The 18,399-nt window shown below is 39.0% G+C and overlaps 1 protein-coding gene across 1 annotated transcript in view; it reads right to left on the bottom strand.

Annotated features, from left to right (window-relative positions):
* Window positions 1-1,637: 1,637 nt before the first annotated feature.
* The window catches only part of TRAPPC12 (trafficking protein particle complex subunit 12), a gene marked incomplete at both ends in the record, with an annotated part of 45,026 nt that continues 28,264 nt past the window's right edge, over window positions 1,638-18,399 (bottom strand). The window contains 6 exons of the mRNA XM_079532715.1: window positions 1,638-1,880; window positions 3,691-3,778; window positions 4,452-4,552; window positions 6,000-6,098; window positions 13,432-13,505; window positions 16,634-16,706. Coding sequence (XP_079388841.1) covers window positions 1,638-1,880; window positions 3,691-3,778; window positions 4,452-4,552; window positions 6,000-6,098; window positions 13,432-13,505; window positions 16,634-16,706 — 678 coding nt within the window. The remainder of the gene's footprint in view (window positions 1,881-3,690; window positions 3,779-4,451; window positions 4,553-5,999; window positions 6,099-13,431; window positions 13,506-16,633; window positions 16,707-18,399) is intronic.

Genomic DNA, 18,399 nt, shown 5'->3' with positions numbered 1-18,399 from the left:
TTAAGGCTCGGATACAACAATCAGCTCACTCAGGCTATGCTTTTCCCACTTAGCTCTTCTCACTTAGACAGATGACACCTGCATGCTGTGTGTTAGAACCGAGCTCTGCCCTCATTTACACCAGGAACCCTCATTACATTCAGTGGAATTCATTGAATTTAACAGGATTGCCTGGTGTAATTAATGTTTTGAAGACAAATTTTGTCTTTAGCAAATGCATACACAGCATCTAGATACATAACTGCCTGAATATAGGAAATTCAAGCACTTCTACATATGTTACACCCAAACCATACAGCCACATCGACACAGTTTCTTGCATTTTACAAACAGCTAACAATTTGCATACACCCAGCAGTGGTAATATGCTTTTGCATTTAAATTTTAATTATTCTGCAAGTCTACCAGGATGTCACTTGTTCAGTGGCCTGCTGAGCTTGGAGGTCACCTGGTCCAAATCTCCTCTACCATGCTTTTATCTGTGTAAAAGCCTCTACTAATAAAGAACACAGCAAACATACCAAAATGAGCCCTATGTAGTAATACATATGTATTAGAATTTAGACAAACTTGGGGATTATGTTTTCAGGGTGTTGGTTTTGTTTTTTTTTTAATTTGACTCTGACTGGGATCATAAATTTTTATTCTTTGTGATCTGAACGCAGACTGTTATTTGCACACACAGCGAGCTTAAGGCACTACTGAATGCAGTTTCAAAGGAAGTGTTTTTATCCCTTGGTTGTAAAGAAGCAAAGTGACTTCTGCCTGCTGGGTGGTAGTGACTGAGGCTACTTTCACTTACAACTGGAAAAGGCTAATCGAGTTTACCAAAGTGTCATAGGAGTTGCAGAGGTGAGAAGATCACAAAACAAAGTAGTAAGATACCTGACCTTAAGCAGAATGCATAGGGATCTCTATGTTAAATTAAATGCCATTATAAAACTGTTTAACTGGACTTGTTCAGTTTGAGTCTCTGGATACAATGAAGGCTGTTACATACTGGGATTTCTTCCTATCTCTAAGAAATCCCCCCAGATGAAAAACTGACCTATGCAGGAGATAACAGAACGGTAAAATTACTTACAATGAAAAATCTGTTGCCAGACAGGCATCTCCAGAGGTCCAACAACAACCACTTTGTGATTGTGTACAGTGGTTATCTAACAACCTCACTGGAGAGCAATAGGCACACAGAGGTACAGTAGTCAATATTTGGATTGAGGGAAATGACACATGCTATTAAAGCAACTGAATAAATGTGCTTTCAAAATTGCCTTTTCCATAATATACACTGTCAGTAACTTTTAGCTGATGAAATTAGCTTAGATCATTTACTCATTCATTGCTGAAAAACAGTCATCAAAACAAATAAGGTCAAATGCATTTTTTTTTCATATAAAAATAAGAGTCTGAGTAATTGAGTGTATGTATATATGCACTGTAACAAGGAATAACTAAGTAGGGATGAAGCTAGCTGTAGGTCAGCACAAAATCTTCACAATGACATGATTATTAAGAGACAATAATGCCATTGCGTATTTCTAACTGAATAGATTTTATTTCACATTTACACAGTAGCAAGAGTATATACAACTTTTAAAATCAGCCCTGCAGGGAAATACTTAGTTGGAAATGATCTAACCTAACTTGAGACACTGGGTATTAAAGCTGTCACCCTCTTTAACAGCCACAGCCTCTAATAGAGCCTGCTTCTTCTGCATACTGCGAGATGACTCCAACTCGTACATGGTTGTTAAGTTGAAGAGAACACTCTCGTGTAGGTAATGTTTAGGGTCCTGCTGAACCATTCCTTCCAACTGGCGAAGGGAATCCTTCAGTTTTCCCAGATAAAGAAGACAAACAGCAGCATTGTTATTAGCCTAAAGAAAAACAAATTGTAAATAAGTATCTGTATATATATACATATATATATATATGTTTGTATGTATTCCTAAATGATGAATGAGAAGGGAAAAAAGAAGTCTAGAGTAACAACAAATTTACCATCTGCTAAGAACTATTTTCTGTGTGTGCTCAAGCAACGTGAAGAGATTGTCACTCATGCAATTGTACCCTTTTTGTCTTTTCACAAGGTTTATCCTGTGCCAGTAGGACATGCTGACTTCTGTGAGCTCACACTCCAAAATATAACAGCCTAAAATCTAACTACGTAGGTTGCTCTGAAAGTAATGCCCCCCTTTTTTTTTCCATGGAAACTACAACAGGTTAAAAAAAAAAAAAAGCACAGTAATGCTCTTCTACAGAGTGAATTCTCAGCTACAAAACCCTTTTTCAACCGTCACCGCCATTAGCTGTACCTTTTCCCCAGAGATGAACGAGAACCTGCATGCTGCACTCATAAACATCTGCACCAGCGGAGGTGACCCACTGCTGAAATGCAGCCCCCTCTGCCTCACTGTGCTCACATCCACCGTTTGGTCTCCATAAACGTTCAGCAAGTGCTAATGACTGTCAATGGGTGAAATTTTTTCTACATGGAGGAATTCAAAGCCACACCTCTGCTTCATTCACACTTCCACATCAGACTGTGACATTCTGTGCCTACATATTAAATAGGAGGTATTTCTTTCGGAGCGGCCTTTGTAATACAGGACATTAGGTAGTTAATTTGTTGAATCAGTTGTATCAGATTTCAGAAACTACACAGGCCCCTGCATACTGCCATTTTCATAGCTTTTTTAACATTTTCACTGTATCTTTCAACACGTTTTCTCTCTGGCTTATGTACAGAAGTTCCACACAAGCAACAGGAAGAAATGATCCCATCACAAAGATACCTACAACCGACTTCTGGTAAGTTCAGCAAACAGGGCAACCTAATATATCTTAAATGATAACATCAGGTTCCATAGTTTCTTTTCCTAACATCAGGTTTTATGAGTTACCAAAAGATTCCACCACACAGTCACATAATTTGTTTAGCAGCAGAAACGTTCATACTTCACAGCTGTAGATAACAGAATAATACACGCTTTCAAATATTCTTTTTCACTCTCCTCAGGAACACTTACTAGTAGATTTCTCACAGTTTATCATATGTACTGTTTTACACCTGCAAAACTGAAGCAATTCATGAGCTGCTTAAACTCAGTCCTCTCGGTCCTTTTGTGGCCTTGGATGAAGCTGTAGGGGTAAGCTGTGTGAGTTCTTAGGAACCACTCACAAGAAGTTGCCACATGTAAATAAAAAATGTAAATAACCTGCTCTTCTTTAGTCTCCTTTTGTGATGGAACCCGAGGCTGTGATGTGCAAAATGTTAAAACGTCAGGTTTAAAATGACAATATCCCTTCAATGCTATATGAAATCAAGTTAATCTTACGTACACTGGCAGCTGCCATTTCTTTTTCCAACGTGCAGGTCTATGCTAAAAACAGTGAGTGCAAAAAAAGAAAAAAATAAAACCAGCATTTTTGCAAAGATCCCATAAAACATCATGTTTTGGAATGCCTATATGCATGACTAAGTATAAACCAGTTCTTTATTTCCCATCCTTGTCTGCACCTTATCCTTTTCTACACTAAAAACTCTGGCACAAAGGCTACACTTAATTTTTCTGTCAAGCTCTGAACACTCTTAATAAGTACTCTGGTACTTATTAAATACATGTATGAAGGTATTACACCAGTAATAAAGGTGTTCATAATAAATGTAGCAATTTGGAGATTTACCACAGCATTTGATGAGTCGATCCTTAAAATTTCTGTGAAAAATCGATGAGCTTCTGCAAAATTATTCTGACCGAGGTGGAGAAATGCTCTAGAAAGTAAGTGACACATGAATGAGTTCTCCTGAAAAACCCAAGGTGATAATATATTTTAAAAAGAATGGACATCATTTTTTATTTTTCCTATTATAGATGTGAGAGTTTCTGACATTTGTTCTTCACGGTGTAATCTTAAACCGGCAAGGAGACACTGATTTACAGACAAATGGAATGACAACTCGGATCATTTGCTTATTATATATTCTGCCTACCAAAGCAAGAGTCTTCACAGTGTTTTCATTAATTCCAACGAAGATACTCTCTTCCTGGAATTATTCCTCTTTATGAAATTAGCTACGCGGTATCATTTTCAGGGCACTTTTGAATTATATTTTCTAAATATATTAGGCCAACATGCTAAGTGTTCCAAATGGAGCCGCCCATTGTACAGCTCAATTACTGCTTTGTCTTCCATCACTCTTTGAAACTAACAAGCAATAGCTTTACAGCAGATTTGATTTCAGAATAAGCTTTCTCCTTTCCAAAGTGTTGTTACTGAACCATGCGATACAGACCTTGTGGGTCTATATTCCATTAATTCTGAGTTAAGACACATGTAGTTACATAAAGAAGAGAACAGAATTGTCTCAAAGGTAGCTTAATACTCATAATGTATACTTTGCAAAACTGTATTTTCAAGCTTCGTTTAGCCATTAAGTTATCTACCTGTTCATTAAAACCATAATTTGGCTCTGTAGTCCATCCAATTTGTGAGTCACTTTCTCAACATCCTGAAAATACTTTTCTGCAGTTTTTATGTCTCCAATCTGAAGAATAAAGAGAAGAGATTAGAAGAGATCCAAACTGATGACTTGTCTTACAAAGGATAGGAACATGAAATCCTGTCAAAGGCCATTATGTAATTGTTTGGTACCACGCTGACTGGTTAACGTTTGTTATCAAACAAGATGTTTGAAGAACCAAAACAAAGATCATGAGAAAGAACATCCAAATCAAATACAGTTTTACCAAGGCAATGATTTTCAGCAGTATTTGAGGAGCATTCCTGTACCATAGAGCAGTGATGCCCCACCTCCTCATTTTTGTAAAATTAGCTGACATTGAACAGAGGTCAGAATTGCTTCCAGTGAGACTTGATGTTAGGCCACGGGAAATGATGGCAGATGCTCACTGCTCACAACCAGAAGCTGTCAATAAGCATTAAAATTTTAATGCAGTAGCTTGGTAGCTGGCACAGGACCTGTGCTCAGTCAACACACCACTTTCGGGTCGTGACCACTTTAGTGTATCAGACCAAAACATGTCAGAAAACAGACCCAGTGCAGTGGGTCACTGAGGGGAGGCAGTCTGTCTGCAGACTGAAAAATACTGGCTAGTGGTTAATGCAGGCTGAAGGAAAGAAGGTCTGCAAGTTGGCATTCCAGAACTCTTAAATACTCTTAGTATTAGAAATGACACTCTGCCCTGCTGCACTCTTATGCCACCTTTTGTTCTGTTCACAGTGGTCAGGGAGAACAGCACAACTCTTTTAACAGGAGCCTGCAACCACTGTGTGCTTAAGTCTACAGTCTGTCTGGAAACCAGGATTATTTTTCTGAAGTACTCCTAGGATTTATTTGCTGCTTTTAACTCTGTATTTGTGGCAACATTGTAGAGGGTAAGGTCAGACAGCTTTCCACTTTTGAAATTCTTTAATGCCCTTACTTAAATGGCAATTTTGGATAGGTGAGCCAGCAAGCAGTCTATTAAAAACATACAATAAATACTAGAGACTAAAATGCACTCACTGTTTCTTCATTACATGTCAATTCCTGCTTAACAGGTCAGGTAACTCTTGACAGAATTATGGTGCTTCTTACAACTTCTGTGTGGTAGCCTCTGTCTTCTCCTGAATTCTCCACTTCTCTTAACCCCCTTTCCCACTTATATGAAGGCATCTGCTCATGGCTGGCAGTATAGCAGATCAAGGCCTCTTAACATCAGTTTTAAGTGTGGAATGTTGCTTTTTGATTAAATCATTAGCATAATTTTGTACACTATCTTTTTTGTTCGCCAATGTATGCACGTGTAATTTTAAAACTACAGGTGCTTCGTATTTCCTAGCATTACCTAATGCCACATAGTGATCTTTTCTGTTTTTGTCCACTGCCTCTACAATATGATAGTTTTAGCTACACTTTTAAATGCAACAATTATTCACTACATAGCTGTCAACAGCAATATTACCTAGCAGATTTAGAACAAAGTGCATACCTGAAGGAAAATCCTTCCAATTCCACTCAACATCTGAGGCTCTTGCTGTGGGTAATATTTGATGACAGTGTGATAAGCATCGACAGCAAGCACGTAGTCCTAAGGGGTGAAAAGCACACAACCAAATATTTAAGCTCAGCATTCTTTAGTCTTTATGTAGCCTTCTTTTCAAAGATACTGGTAAACAGGAGCAAAATAACAGCAACTCGTGAACGGGACAAAATTCCTGCCTATCACTGCAGGCTGGCTGGATTGTTTTGCTTTTTTTTTTTTGAACTGGATCATATTCTGTAGTTAAATGCCAGGATGAACATTTGCTCTCTATCCTTACTCTCTAGCTTAGATTATTTAGGATGAAAGTCAAAAGCTTTGTGTGGAAAGTATACTTGTGAAGTATATGTAATATCTCAGGGCTCAGATATAATTTTATAGTTTAATAAACTCTACTGAGAAGCTTTGGGAACTTGTGCACATGCTTTTGCCTTGTGAAAAACACACCATAATGTGACAGAAGCTACAATTTCCTCCATGTTTTCAGGTGATCTCAGGCAAGCAAGACATTTCCCATCCTTCCACCCAAGCCCTTGCTGCCTTCTCCCCAACCATGTAAAAAAGTGAGCACTTAAGCCAAACAGAAATTATTTTGGGTTAAGACAGAATGAGAGGTGGGCTGGTTTTTCTCTCGCACAGACACGCATGAATGTAGGCAGGTTGGCATGCAGTGGCTCTGAGACCTGCTGCAGGTCACTGCTCCTGCACCCTCTGCATCGTCACCAGTGGTGGGGTTAGATACAGTTGTGTTTCCATTGCTCACACGAAAGAAATGCACATGTTATCAGTTATTGTGTTCCAGCTTATTCATGGTAAAATTCCATGAACTATCTACCTGGGCAGTAAATTAGAGCCTGTCTACATGGCCTCTAGCAGATATGCACGAGAAATTTGGCATGTGCTCTAAGGGAAGACAGGAAGACATGCAGCAGGCACATTTCCAGGGTAAGGGCTGCACCAGCCTCAGCTCTAGTTCCTTTCATCAATTCAGACCAGAGGCACAGAGCCTGTATTTGCTTATAAAAACCAGGCAAGAGCAGAAACAGAAGACAGTGCTGTACTAACCTGGTGCTTACTAACAGTTCTGCCCTTCAACTTCATACACGAATTTTCTGGTGGGCATTCAGAAGTTTTGAAAGAATAATCTTTCAAAACTGCACAGACATCTGTACCATACGGTTTTTTGGTCAAATTACAGTGCTCATTAAACTTCTCCCTAATGTGATCACAGCTACCGCTTGAGGTACTTATTCTTCACCTCCTCCTCAGTCTGAGCAGGCCATATGCCCCAGGTACAATGTATTTTTTTTCCTAAGATCGCACTTTAACTGACCGAGCCCCATTTGACCCATACACTGGGTCATCATTTGGAACATAATGACTTCTTTCACACACAGACACACACACACAAAAAAAAGAGTTTTTGGAGTCTCATCTGCATATGAGACAAATTGTTCAGCCCACGACAGCAGAGATGGACTTAAACAACACTGGAGGCACTTTGTAGGACCTTTATTTTGCAGATAACTGTGAACAGAACACACTGCATGTATTAAACTATTAAACTTGAACATACAACAATTAACAGTTAGAGTTTATTCCAATTCTAGTGTGCAAAACCATGCTTATTCATTGAATCACAGAATGGTTTGGTTTGGAAGGGACCTTTAAGATCACCAGTTCCAACCCTCCCTGCTATAGGCAGCGATACCTCCCACCAGACCAGGCTACTCACAGCCCCATCCAGCCTGGCCTTGGATGCTTCTTGGGAGAGGGCATTCACAACCTTCTCATTGGCAATGATAAAAGTTCAGAGCAAAGGAAACAAGCCACATATGTAAAAATATATGTTTAAATTCTGATTCATTCAGCATTCACAACTCAAGCACTCAAGCATGATGGAATTTATACTACCATATTTCTTGTAAGTTTATAACTTAAGAAAAGCTCATTTTTTCTCCACATCAGCTTTCACTACAGGACTTTCTTGACTGTAGAGTGCCCCTGTGTTGGGTTCTGCATAACATTCTGATTTTCCAAACTGATTCCTTAGAGCATCCCCAGCCATTCTTGCATTAGCTATTAATCCCCACAGGAGGATTTATACAAACTGAAAGATTATCTGTGACTCTGAATTTTACCTCTTTGAGAAAAAAAGGTGCTTAATGAAGAAATAATTTTATTATAGCAAATTCTAGACTTTGGCTCAATGTCTCCCATCCCGCAGTCTAAACCCATCCCTTGCACCCAGTCCCCACAACAGTGATGTGCAGCACAGCTGTGAGGCATAGGGGTGTTGTCATTACATCCCCCAAACTGATGTAGAAACAACTCCCTGGCGACTGCACAGTTAAGCTGACAGAGAGGTGCTGCAGCCAGCTCAGTCTGACCAGCCTAAAGGAAGCCTTGGCTGCAGCAGCTGCCTCAGGGAGCCCTGCCTGCCCAGCCTCAAAGCCAGACCCACAGCGCAGGTGGGCACCAGCCCAGGCAGGAACAAGCAGGCAAACAACATCCTAGAGGCCCCTGCCTCAGGGGCTGCATGGCCTTGGCCTAGTCGGCCAAACAAACCGCCTTCCCCTTTTTCATTCCCTATCAAACACTGTCTTATTTGCATTCTGTATGTATTTTAACTAGATAAGGTTCACACCTTCTAAAAACTGAGAGTAGAAGTGAGGCATTAAGAGTCTACGCCCCGTACTTATGGATCAGGAAACAAATCACATCCTGTTTCTGTATGATGGCACAGCACATAGCACCTGTGCTTATTTACCCCCCTGCCCTGCAGCACCTGTCAAAGAACAGGACCTATTTCTTCCAGAAGATGACAAGAGGTTAAGCCATGTGTGCTTAAAGCCACTCCTGAGCACAGGCAAGGCTGGCCCAGCACGAAACAGCAACAATGCACAGTCACAGCATCCAGACTCACTCCCAACTACAATCTCATTTTGTAGCTGCTTCAGTACATGCATGCAGAACTTACCTCCTACAGTAAGTTCTATATGCTTGTACTTCCCCATACTCCCACTACTGTGGAGGCAGCAGAAGGATCTAGAGAGTATCCCATATACTGCCAGAACTATCCTATTTGTGGTATGTTGTAAAAACACCCTATCTGACAATCCCTTCTGAAGGAGCATTTGTAAAGCAGATGAGATGTTGTGATAGGTACTAGAGGCCAGGTTTTAATTCCCAGCTTTGCTAATAAGACATGGTAAAAGAACAGCTACCTGTGAGAATGATAAATGAGAGGCCCTCCCAGGAAATGGAGCCTTGCTTAATACATGTTTCAGTATTCAGCAGTAGTATTCAGTACCAGCACTAAAAAACTCAGCAATGCAGTTTGTGATCTTAAAACATAAAGGTGGAGTTGATAGATTATCACTGTCCTGTCCTTTACCTTCTACAAACAGCGACCTTTCAGATTTTCCACACCTTTCATAGGAAATCTCAAAAGAAGAAAAGTTACGCAGTTCAGGATATGAATGAGAGTGGGCCTATTGCTTTATAACTCAAAAAACTCATCCAGAGAAAGTTCCATCAAGGCGCTGGATCCACTTACACAAAAACGGCACGCGGGGCTGGTTTTCCTCTGATGCACTGTAGTGTAACTCCATTTCCTTCAATGGTCGCCACATCTTACATTTTTGTGTTTTTCCAACCTCACTTCAAGCGCTTAAATTATTAATTATAAGATATTTAAGAATAAGCATAAATGATCATGATGTGCAGAACGCTGGAATTAGGTTCAGAAACCATAGACTAAAATCAGCTTTAGTTATACAAACTCTGCAGTTTGTAAAGTGTATTTTGGGAAAAGAGGGCAGGGATAACTTATCCTTCCTCTCTACCTGGTGCACCTGAGGAAGAGTTATGAAAGCAGAGACTCACAGCGTTATGAACCCAGAGTCATACTGCAGCAGTCAGGCAAAATACACAATTCCTGCAGTCCTCTTACTTTATATCATAAAGAAAACAAAGTCCTCACGCATCAGTCCTTTGCATCATCAGTACAAGGTGCTATAGCCTCCTTTGTACAGTTTTAATTGTATTTAGACCCAAATTAAAAATGATTCCAAGGCTTTTTACAAAAGCTAAGACAACGCTGACAAAAAATCCTACAAAATGCAAAACATGCCTTTAATTAGAGTGCATTTATAATATATATGGAAAGTACTTAAGTATTTATTCCTCTGAGAGGTAGAAGTCTGATAAGATAATGTCAAAAGCAATTTTAGCTCAGATGAAAAGAACTTTAAAAAGTTCTTAAAACACTTCCATGGTGATTTACTAAAATGACAGACATTTTGCAATTACATTGTTGAAATGAAGCAATGCACATCATCAGCTGCATTTTAAATGAATGTTCTCTCACGTTGCTATATTCAGGGAACAGTTCCATAGCGACTTAAGCCCACAGTTCTTGTAAATGAAAGTCTACAGTGATGCACGTTAACTTGTCTCTCCTTGCCTTCCTGCTGTATTTCCACCTCTTAATTTTCCCCCGTACATGAGCATGTAAAAGCTGATTTAGTTGCTGTGACTGACATCCACCATTTCTGTAACTTGTCACTTAGTTAAGTCACCACACTAAGTTTTGTACAGAAGGATGCTAGAATATGTCTAAGAAATGTTCAAAGGAAAGGGAGTGAACAGAAAATCGACATATAGTCTTGCATGCAGTGAGACTGCCTTAAACTGCTACTGAAACAGCAGTGTCTTTCACACAGGTAGAGGGCTAAGCAAGTAGAATTCAGTGCCTAGAAGATATGGCCTCAGGGCAAAGGAGGCTTGTGATTAGAAAGGAAACTTGTAATTTGTTGGTTTGTGGGCAAGCCTGGTTAAATTGGATTTGCACCTCATACACAACTTTCAAAACAACGTACCATCTCAACAATTAAATGAGATGTTTAGCTATGAAGCTAAAGAGGGCAAATAACATATTTTAATGGGTAAAAATTACTGTGCTACATAAACAGAATTCCTTGACTCAGATAAGTAACACAAAAGACAGAAGACATGAAATAAACCTAATTGGCTTTGAGGAGAAGTGGGACAGATTTAAAGAGTCATAGGTCCAACATCTGATCTTATATTTGTTTGCTGTTTAATTTTGAAGAGTCAGTTCTGACAAGACTGTTCCCTACTTAATACTACGGAAGTTTGCTGGACAAAGAAAAAAGGTCAATAAAAATAATCAGATTCTTTCTATACCGCTGTTCTAATTGTTTTACCTTTAAATAATGATTCTTATTAATCTAATAGCACAAGCTACCCAACAGTACTTGGAGATAAAATATGACCACACTGCAGTTTCATAAACGTTCACTAGATGGCAATAGATGGCACTGACTTGGAGAACGAATACCATTTTTTTCAAATTATTACATACGCTTGAATAAAATGCTCAGTTTTTAAAGTGTCTTACACAACAGCAAAAATAAATGGTGAGGTGGAATGCCCTTCAATTAATATAATTGTTCATGGGAGAATTAAAAGAATTGTGTTAAAAGATTATTTGAAGAAACTGTTTTAAAGCGAACGCTCTGAACACTCCGGAAGGTGGAGAAGATGATTGCAGTATTGCTGGTTGTTAGAATGGTCTTAAAATTAGTAAGTTCATAATTAGGCAATACAATTATTTCACTGAAGATCTGTCACACAGGCAGAATAAATTAAGTTGATGACCTGCTGTGATTTTAAATGCAACATGGCTGTGTACAAAGATCTGTAAGACTCTCTACCTGCCCATACACGGATACGTCTAAAAACTGTGATACTCACAATTGCTCCACAGCCAACGCTGAGATGCAAATTTCAGAGGGGAGTACTTACACCTAAACATGCAGTTGTAGGTAATCTGGCGGTTACAGCTGAAATGTCATTTTCTAAATTGACATCTGTGAGGCCCTAAATAAAACCGACCTCGGGAAGTATCTGAGCTGCAGTATTTCTGAAATACCATTTCCAAAAAAGGTGATAACTGGTATTCACAAATGTATTTATATTGCTAGCAGAAAACAGCACTAAAAGGATCAAATCAGAAGGAAGATGAGAACAGTGCATGCACTTGGATTGGTGTGTACACGAGAAGAATAGCAGTGAAAACGTTAGAAAGAAATTACAGCCAAAAGTAAAGTGAAATTGAAACAACTTATTACCAGCATTTTCTTATTTCTGCACTCTGCTTTGTTTGAGATGGCAACTTGTGCTTTTCTCCACTTGCCTAGTGAAAAAGCATGTTCCTTAAGAACTGAACCTATGTCAAGTGCCTCCTTCAAAACAAATGCTTATTGATTTGTTAAAATACTTCAAGGTTCAATGGACAAATTGCATCTATTCAAGACAGAAATCATTTGATTACAATGTAACTACAAATAGAAATTTCCTTTTTTCTAATTCACATAAAAAGCAATTCATTGCAATTCATGTAAGGGAGTATTTGGCAACTGTATCTTACCTGAAAAATGTGTGCTTTCTAAGTTACTACATTCATATTATGAATGGAGCATCAAGGAATCCTAGTTTGGAAAGCAGTTTAGTGAACGTCAGATTTGGCATGACCTTGGGCAATCAAACAACAGGAGGCAGGGAGTGCAAATTGTGGTCTGTGAAGATTATAGTGCTGACAGTACTGCTCTGAGTCTGTGCTGTTAATTAATTTGTGAAGCACAGTTAAGCTCTGCATAACAGCAGTTTGTTGCAAGCCTAGGATGGTGATAAACCTATTTCCCTGAGCATGAGGTGAATGGCAGAAATGGTTTTATTTCTTCTGCTTGCTGAACATGAGAAGCTTGTGCTCCACCAAATGCACCAGAAGGGTCTTAAAGAGCAAGGAGGAGTCAAGAGAGAAACAAAACAAAACAGTGCTAGCCAGTTACTTTTTCTTTTATTCCCTTCTTTTTCCTTCCACCTATTAGTAAGAATTTAAACTTGAAAGAAGATATCTTACAGCTGAGATAGGAAAGATGTATTTGGATGTTCTGGATCTCATCATATACAATGTCTATAGTATTAATAATGCACACAAACAGAGCAATGTTATTAGTGCACACTTTGAAAAAGAGCACATAATTGCTTTTAATTACAGCATTTAGCTAAGTGTTTGAAAAATTCAATTTAAAAATGCAAATTTTCTACTGTTATTGCACACTCTCCAGATGATTTTGGGAGAAATAAGTAGATATGTTCCCAAAGAGCATTACTGCAAATAGCTATCTATTAAATAAGGCATTATTAAGTCTAATTAATTCTTCACTATGCAAAGCCTCCAAGTACAGTCAGGTAGTCTTCCCTTATCTACACACCAGTAATTCTCCGGCACTTTCTGCAGCGTTCTATTCTGGAATATACGGTACCTCTGCAGCTGCTGCCACCCACGTACCTTCATCATTAGCAGACAGTTTGCCATGGAGTACATCACCCGGCCCAGACGTGACCTCCACAGCTGAACAGAGGCTGCAAAATAAGAGCAGCTTGTGAATTTGCACAAATAAATTAGAGGTTCTTCTCTGCAATCAATTATCGGTCCTATGAATTACGATTCTGAAAGATCCCCCTTGTTAACATCACTAGGTTTTAGCCTAGAATTTATAATTCTCAGCTATGCTGCATCATCAGACAGAAATGCTGCATCTCTCTGAGGGAATTACTCACACGGTGCTGGGGACCGTACACGATGGCACAATGCAGAGCAACAGACAGCCGCTCAGCCTTGAGCTCAAGCCAAGCATTAAGCACTGCAAGAAGCCACGTATTTTCTAATTCAAGAACAAAAGGTGCATAAAAAGATTAAATTGATAATGAGCATCAATTTAAAAACACATCATCTACAGGACTAAATGTGATAAACTCAAAAATCAAACAAAGCTAATGGCATTTTAGAGCCAAAGCTTGCAGGGTGAGAACTGTCTGGGTCTGGGACTATTTGTGCTTGCCTCTGGCTTAGAGCTATGCAGGAAGAAATCTGCCAAGCCTGTCTGCTTTCCCCACGCTCCTGGAGCTTGCAGGCATTAAAAGCTGGAGCAGCAGGTTCTTCTCTCTTGCTTTGCAGGCAGACTCCTGATGTTTTAAGAGAGCAGTTCATAAAGATCCCTATTTTTCTTGATCTATTTCACTAGATCAATGCTAGAAATATTCCTCTAATCCTCCAAATAAACATCAGGAGTAATCGTTCAGTGCATTTGAAAAATAAATGTGTCTCAGTCAATCAGCTGTCAAGGTCACTGTAATGATTTGAGGAGGGAAAGGGTGAAAGGGCATTTTCTGTGAGAGTGGGATAACGGAGACCACTCATCTGCATCCATACTGTAGCCTAGCCAGCTTGCACAGATAAATTTTTTTAACACACGTAAGTGCCATTACAAATAAGAAGAGAATCTGGTGGCATGTCCACTCCTCTTTGCTTCCAATCCTAAAAACTCCTTTATGACTGGCAGGCAGAAGGGGGTTAAGGAAAACCTGTCAAGCAGTAAACAAAATTGAAAACCCAACACCAGTTCATTGTGCAATGCCTGAAAAATGCCTGAAAACTGCTCTGCAGGTCCTTTCAGGCACACTTACAGTCCAAACGTTTATTTTTGTTATTTATGGAGGGCCCTGTACTTCATACTGCCATCCATTTCAACAGGATTTCTGTGTGCTAACTTGTAAAACTGGCATCTTATATAATGCATTATCAGGCAGGCGATGCAATGCTCTATCTCTCCTCCTGTTGTAAAACTGCCAGATGAGGTGCTTTGTTTCAGACCAGAGGAGATGTATATGATGAACTGGCTGGTGTGGCACCTTCCTACACCAGCAGTAAGGAAACTAGTCACTAAGCATAATCCCCATAAAGAAGTATGGCTGCCTTCAAACAAATTTCCTAAGTTTTGCTTCAGCTTGGCCTTGCATGGAAAAAAAGTAACAAAAAAAAAAAAACAAAAATGTTATCAGCCTCCTGTAGCTTCAAATGCAGTAAAGGAGCAGACAGGGAGCAGACATGGCTTTCATTGACAACAGCAGTCAGCAGTCCCCACAAACAGGACAACTTCAGCAGCCTTGTCCCCTGGCCACCAGCTGCTGCCTTGCACCCCATCCCTCCTTTTGAGCTCTTCTCAGCTTTGAAGCAGCAGCACTGAGGAGCCAGAAACTCACATGCCTGCAGGACATAGGATTATGACACAGCTAAGAAAAAAGTCCCTGTGCCCTAAAAGGGGATCTGACTCTTCATTTTAAAGGCACAGAGGAAAAAAAAAAAAAAGAAAAAAATACGAGGATATAAGGGACAAAAGTGGACTAGAAAGGTAATAGGAAAATGAGGTAAGTACACAGTGGCAAGATTAGCAGATACAGGGAGAGAAAAATAGACTGATACTGCGCATTAACATTTAAATATCAGATTCTCTCTGCTCTTTCCTAACTATTTTTGAGAAGAGCAAAAGCCTTTGTGACATACACTGCTCACACATGCAGTAACTTTCTTAGGGCATAACTAGATGGTGTTTTAGTGGAGTACAATGACACACTGAAAGGGCTTTATGTCCAGCCACACTTGAAGGCCAGAACTTGAAGACAGGACTGCACCACTCCACATAGACACAGTTTTAGGGATTTGTTCATAATAAATGATTACTCTGCTAACAGCTATATCTGGCCACTTCCCACCTCAGAGGCAAAGCTTAACTTCTCGTATTTTTCGTGTTATTTCCATGTTTCATGTTATCACAGAAAGAAGTTGGTAAGATTTCTTCAGACTGTTAGCAGAAGCTGAACGGTATGATATTTTTAATGTCCATATTGCTAGGCACCGTGAGCAGTTCATCTAATCCATTAACTATGCCTAAAATGTCATCTTGCCTTCAATTCTTAAGCACACACAAATTACCTCATTAGTATAAATTCCATTAAAAAAAGAAAAAAAGATGCTTGGACAACCAATTTATCCAGATGACCTTTATGCAGTAATGTATCCTCCACTATTGAAGTTAAACAGCTCAGATAGAAGGAATAGGAAAAAAAACCAAACACATTATTTCATAAAAAAATGATGAAAATAATATAAATGTAGACCTGAAACTGTAGATATAGATCTGAAAATAACGTAGATCTGAAATTCATTTTAATAAGTGACAGACTTGACTCACCAAGCACCACACAGTTGCACTGAGATTAGACACCTCTACAGCAACATCCTAGGCAAGCATAGCTAATGCATGATAGCAGGAAACGTAGAGAAATTCCCTAACTTTTAGATATGAGGATTGAGAGGAGCCAATGAGGCAACAATGAATATGAAACACTGATCTAACTGTGACAGTAATACGCTTCTATAAGCATTACTAAAGAATGGCAGCCATCTTCTTTGTTTCTCCTAAGTGGGAAAAAAGAAACTGATTTAGTGCATCAGTTTGGTCATGGGTAAAAGTGTGAAATTAATTCCAGCAACTAAAAGTAGAAGTGTATCGTTTTAGATGCTGAGTACACCATGAGGTAACAAAAATACTGTTTTAACAACTCTGGGGCAGTCTTGTGAAAACTTTCGGCATGCTTAGGCAAGTGATAAAACCATACTGCCTGTGAAAAAATGTTTAAAGAATACATACCTTGTCTGTTCTCCTGTGTAATGTTAGTCATACTTCCATCTTCAGCTAAGCCTTGTTCCAAATTTTCTAATATCTGCAGTAAATTTTTTAAAGTAACTAACATGAGTTTTAGCAGTGCTATGTATTAAATGCAAATTATCTACAAATGATAGTCGACGTGAAAACCAATTCAAGCAGAAATGTTTCACCTAGATGCAGTTCAAAATTACTGATTATTACCATAGCTAGATAAATTGCACAAAGAAAGCCATTGTATGGTAGAAGGATGTTAGAGTTCAGGTTTATGATACTCGCAGACATTAAATGTCAGCACGCTCAAGGAACAAACACATTTTGTTAAACAAAACACAAAATATGTTTCACCAGAGTATGAATGTTAAAGACCAGAAAGAACATTAAGTTGATTTTTCTAACAAAGCCATCTTCTCTTAACTCTCCCACCCTAACTGTGGGCTATGGTCTCAGAAACAGCTTGTTCCTTTCGTCCTTAATGAAGTTTTCTAACTCCCTTCTCAAAATATGGGTTTTATTGCTTCCCTTTATTTACTACGGATTTTAAATCATCCAAATTGTTGAGTGAATGAAACATTTGTTACATTACTGGGAGAAAGAGAGTGTGCACTTAATGAAGACTGTGTCTTACACACTTAAAAAACACATACATAAAGTTCCATTTGAAATGCAGGTCAACTTTCCATTTTGTAATTCCATTGCAGTTTCTCCAAATCTGTTCTCTCACTTCCCACAAACTACTCCATTTGTCCTTCTAGAGATTTATAACTTTGGTTGTAGAACTCTGCTTGAGATTTCCTTCAAAAACCCATTAAAGCCATTGCTATTTAATCAGCCACTGTGGATAGGCAATTAGTGAAATATAAGACATATCCTTGTCTGGGGCCGAGCACACTTTCAAAAACAGAGCTTCCATCAGGATAAGAAAAATTGTTGTTTTCCTCACCAGCAAAACACTCCAGTTATGCTCAGTGGTTTGTAAACAAACACTTAAAAAAACCATAGGAAACACTCAAAAGCAAAAAGAGGCAGAATTAATCTGGCCTCAGACAGTGTGTTGGTACTTTCTGTAGTGAATGGAGAGCAATCTGGACCTCCAGGAAGTGAGTTGACGCCATCTTAAGGTGGAAAGGAATTGCTCTGATAGCAACCTCTTTTCAGAGACCACAGTGAAAGCCTAGTTAGGTGCTACAAAATCAGATACAAATTTTGAGAGCCTACAAGCAAACAATTGCACAGACATCACTGTGCAGTTGATAGGTGGCAAATTATGAGATCACAATAGCATACCTCTAAGACTGAATCCCAGACCCAATCTGTGTAACAGTGTAGAAACTTGGACAACACTTAAAATTGAAACACCAAGTGTGTAAAGAAGACAACCTTGTCTTCTACAGGCCACAAACATCTATCTGTCAAACTGTCTATTTTCCCCCAAGAAACATCCTCTGCCTCTTCCCCTGGAAAACACCTAGTGATTGGGTCTCCTTCTCAACCAGACTCAGTGTTCTTACTCTTGAGTTGGTCTTAATATAACATGGTGCCTCCAACAATGAAACGTATTTTCTTGTTTAAAAAGACAATAGATTTGTTTGAGAAAGCCTTTATCTGAAAATGCCCTAACTAATATCATCAGAAAAGAAATAATTAGATATTAACATACAATTAGAATACCACATTAAACATTCAGTGATATTACCTGGGGATATCTGGCTGTCACCTCAAGCTCAACGTAATTAAAACAGAACTCGGGG

Source organism: Tetrao urogallus (assembly GCF_951394365.1).
Source record: "Tetrao urogallus genome assembly, chromosome: 2".
Lineage (NCBI taxonomy): Eukaryota > Metazoa > Chordata > Aves > Galliformes > Phasianidae > Tetrao > Tetrao urogallus.
The sequence above is the reverse complement of the archived record's forward strand: the minus strand, read 5'-3'. Positions and strand labels throughout refer to the sequence as shown.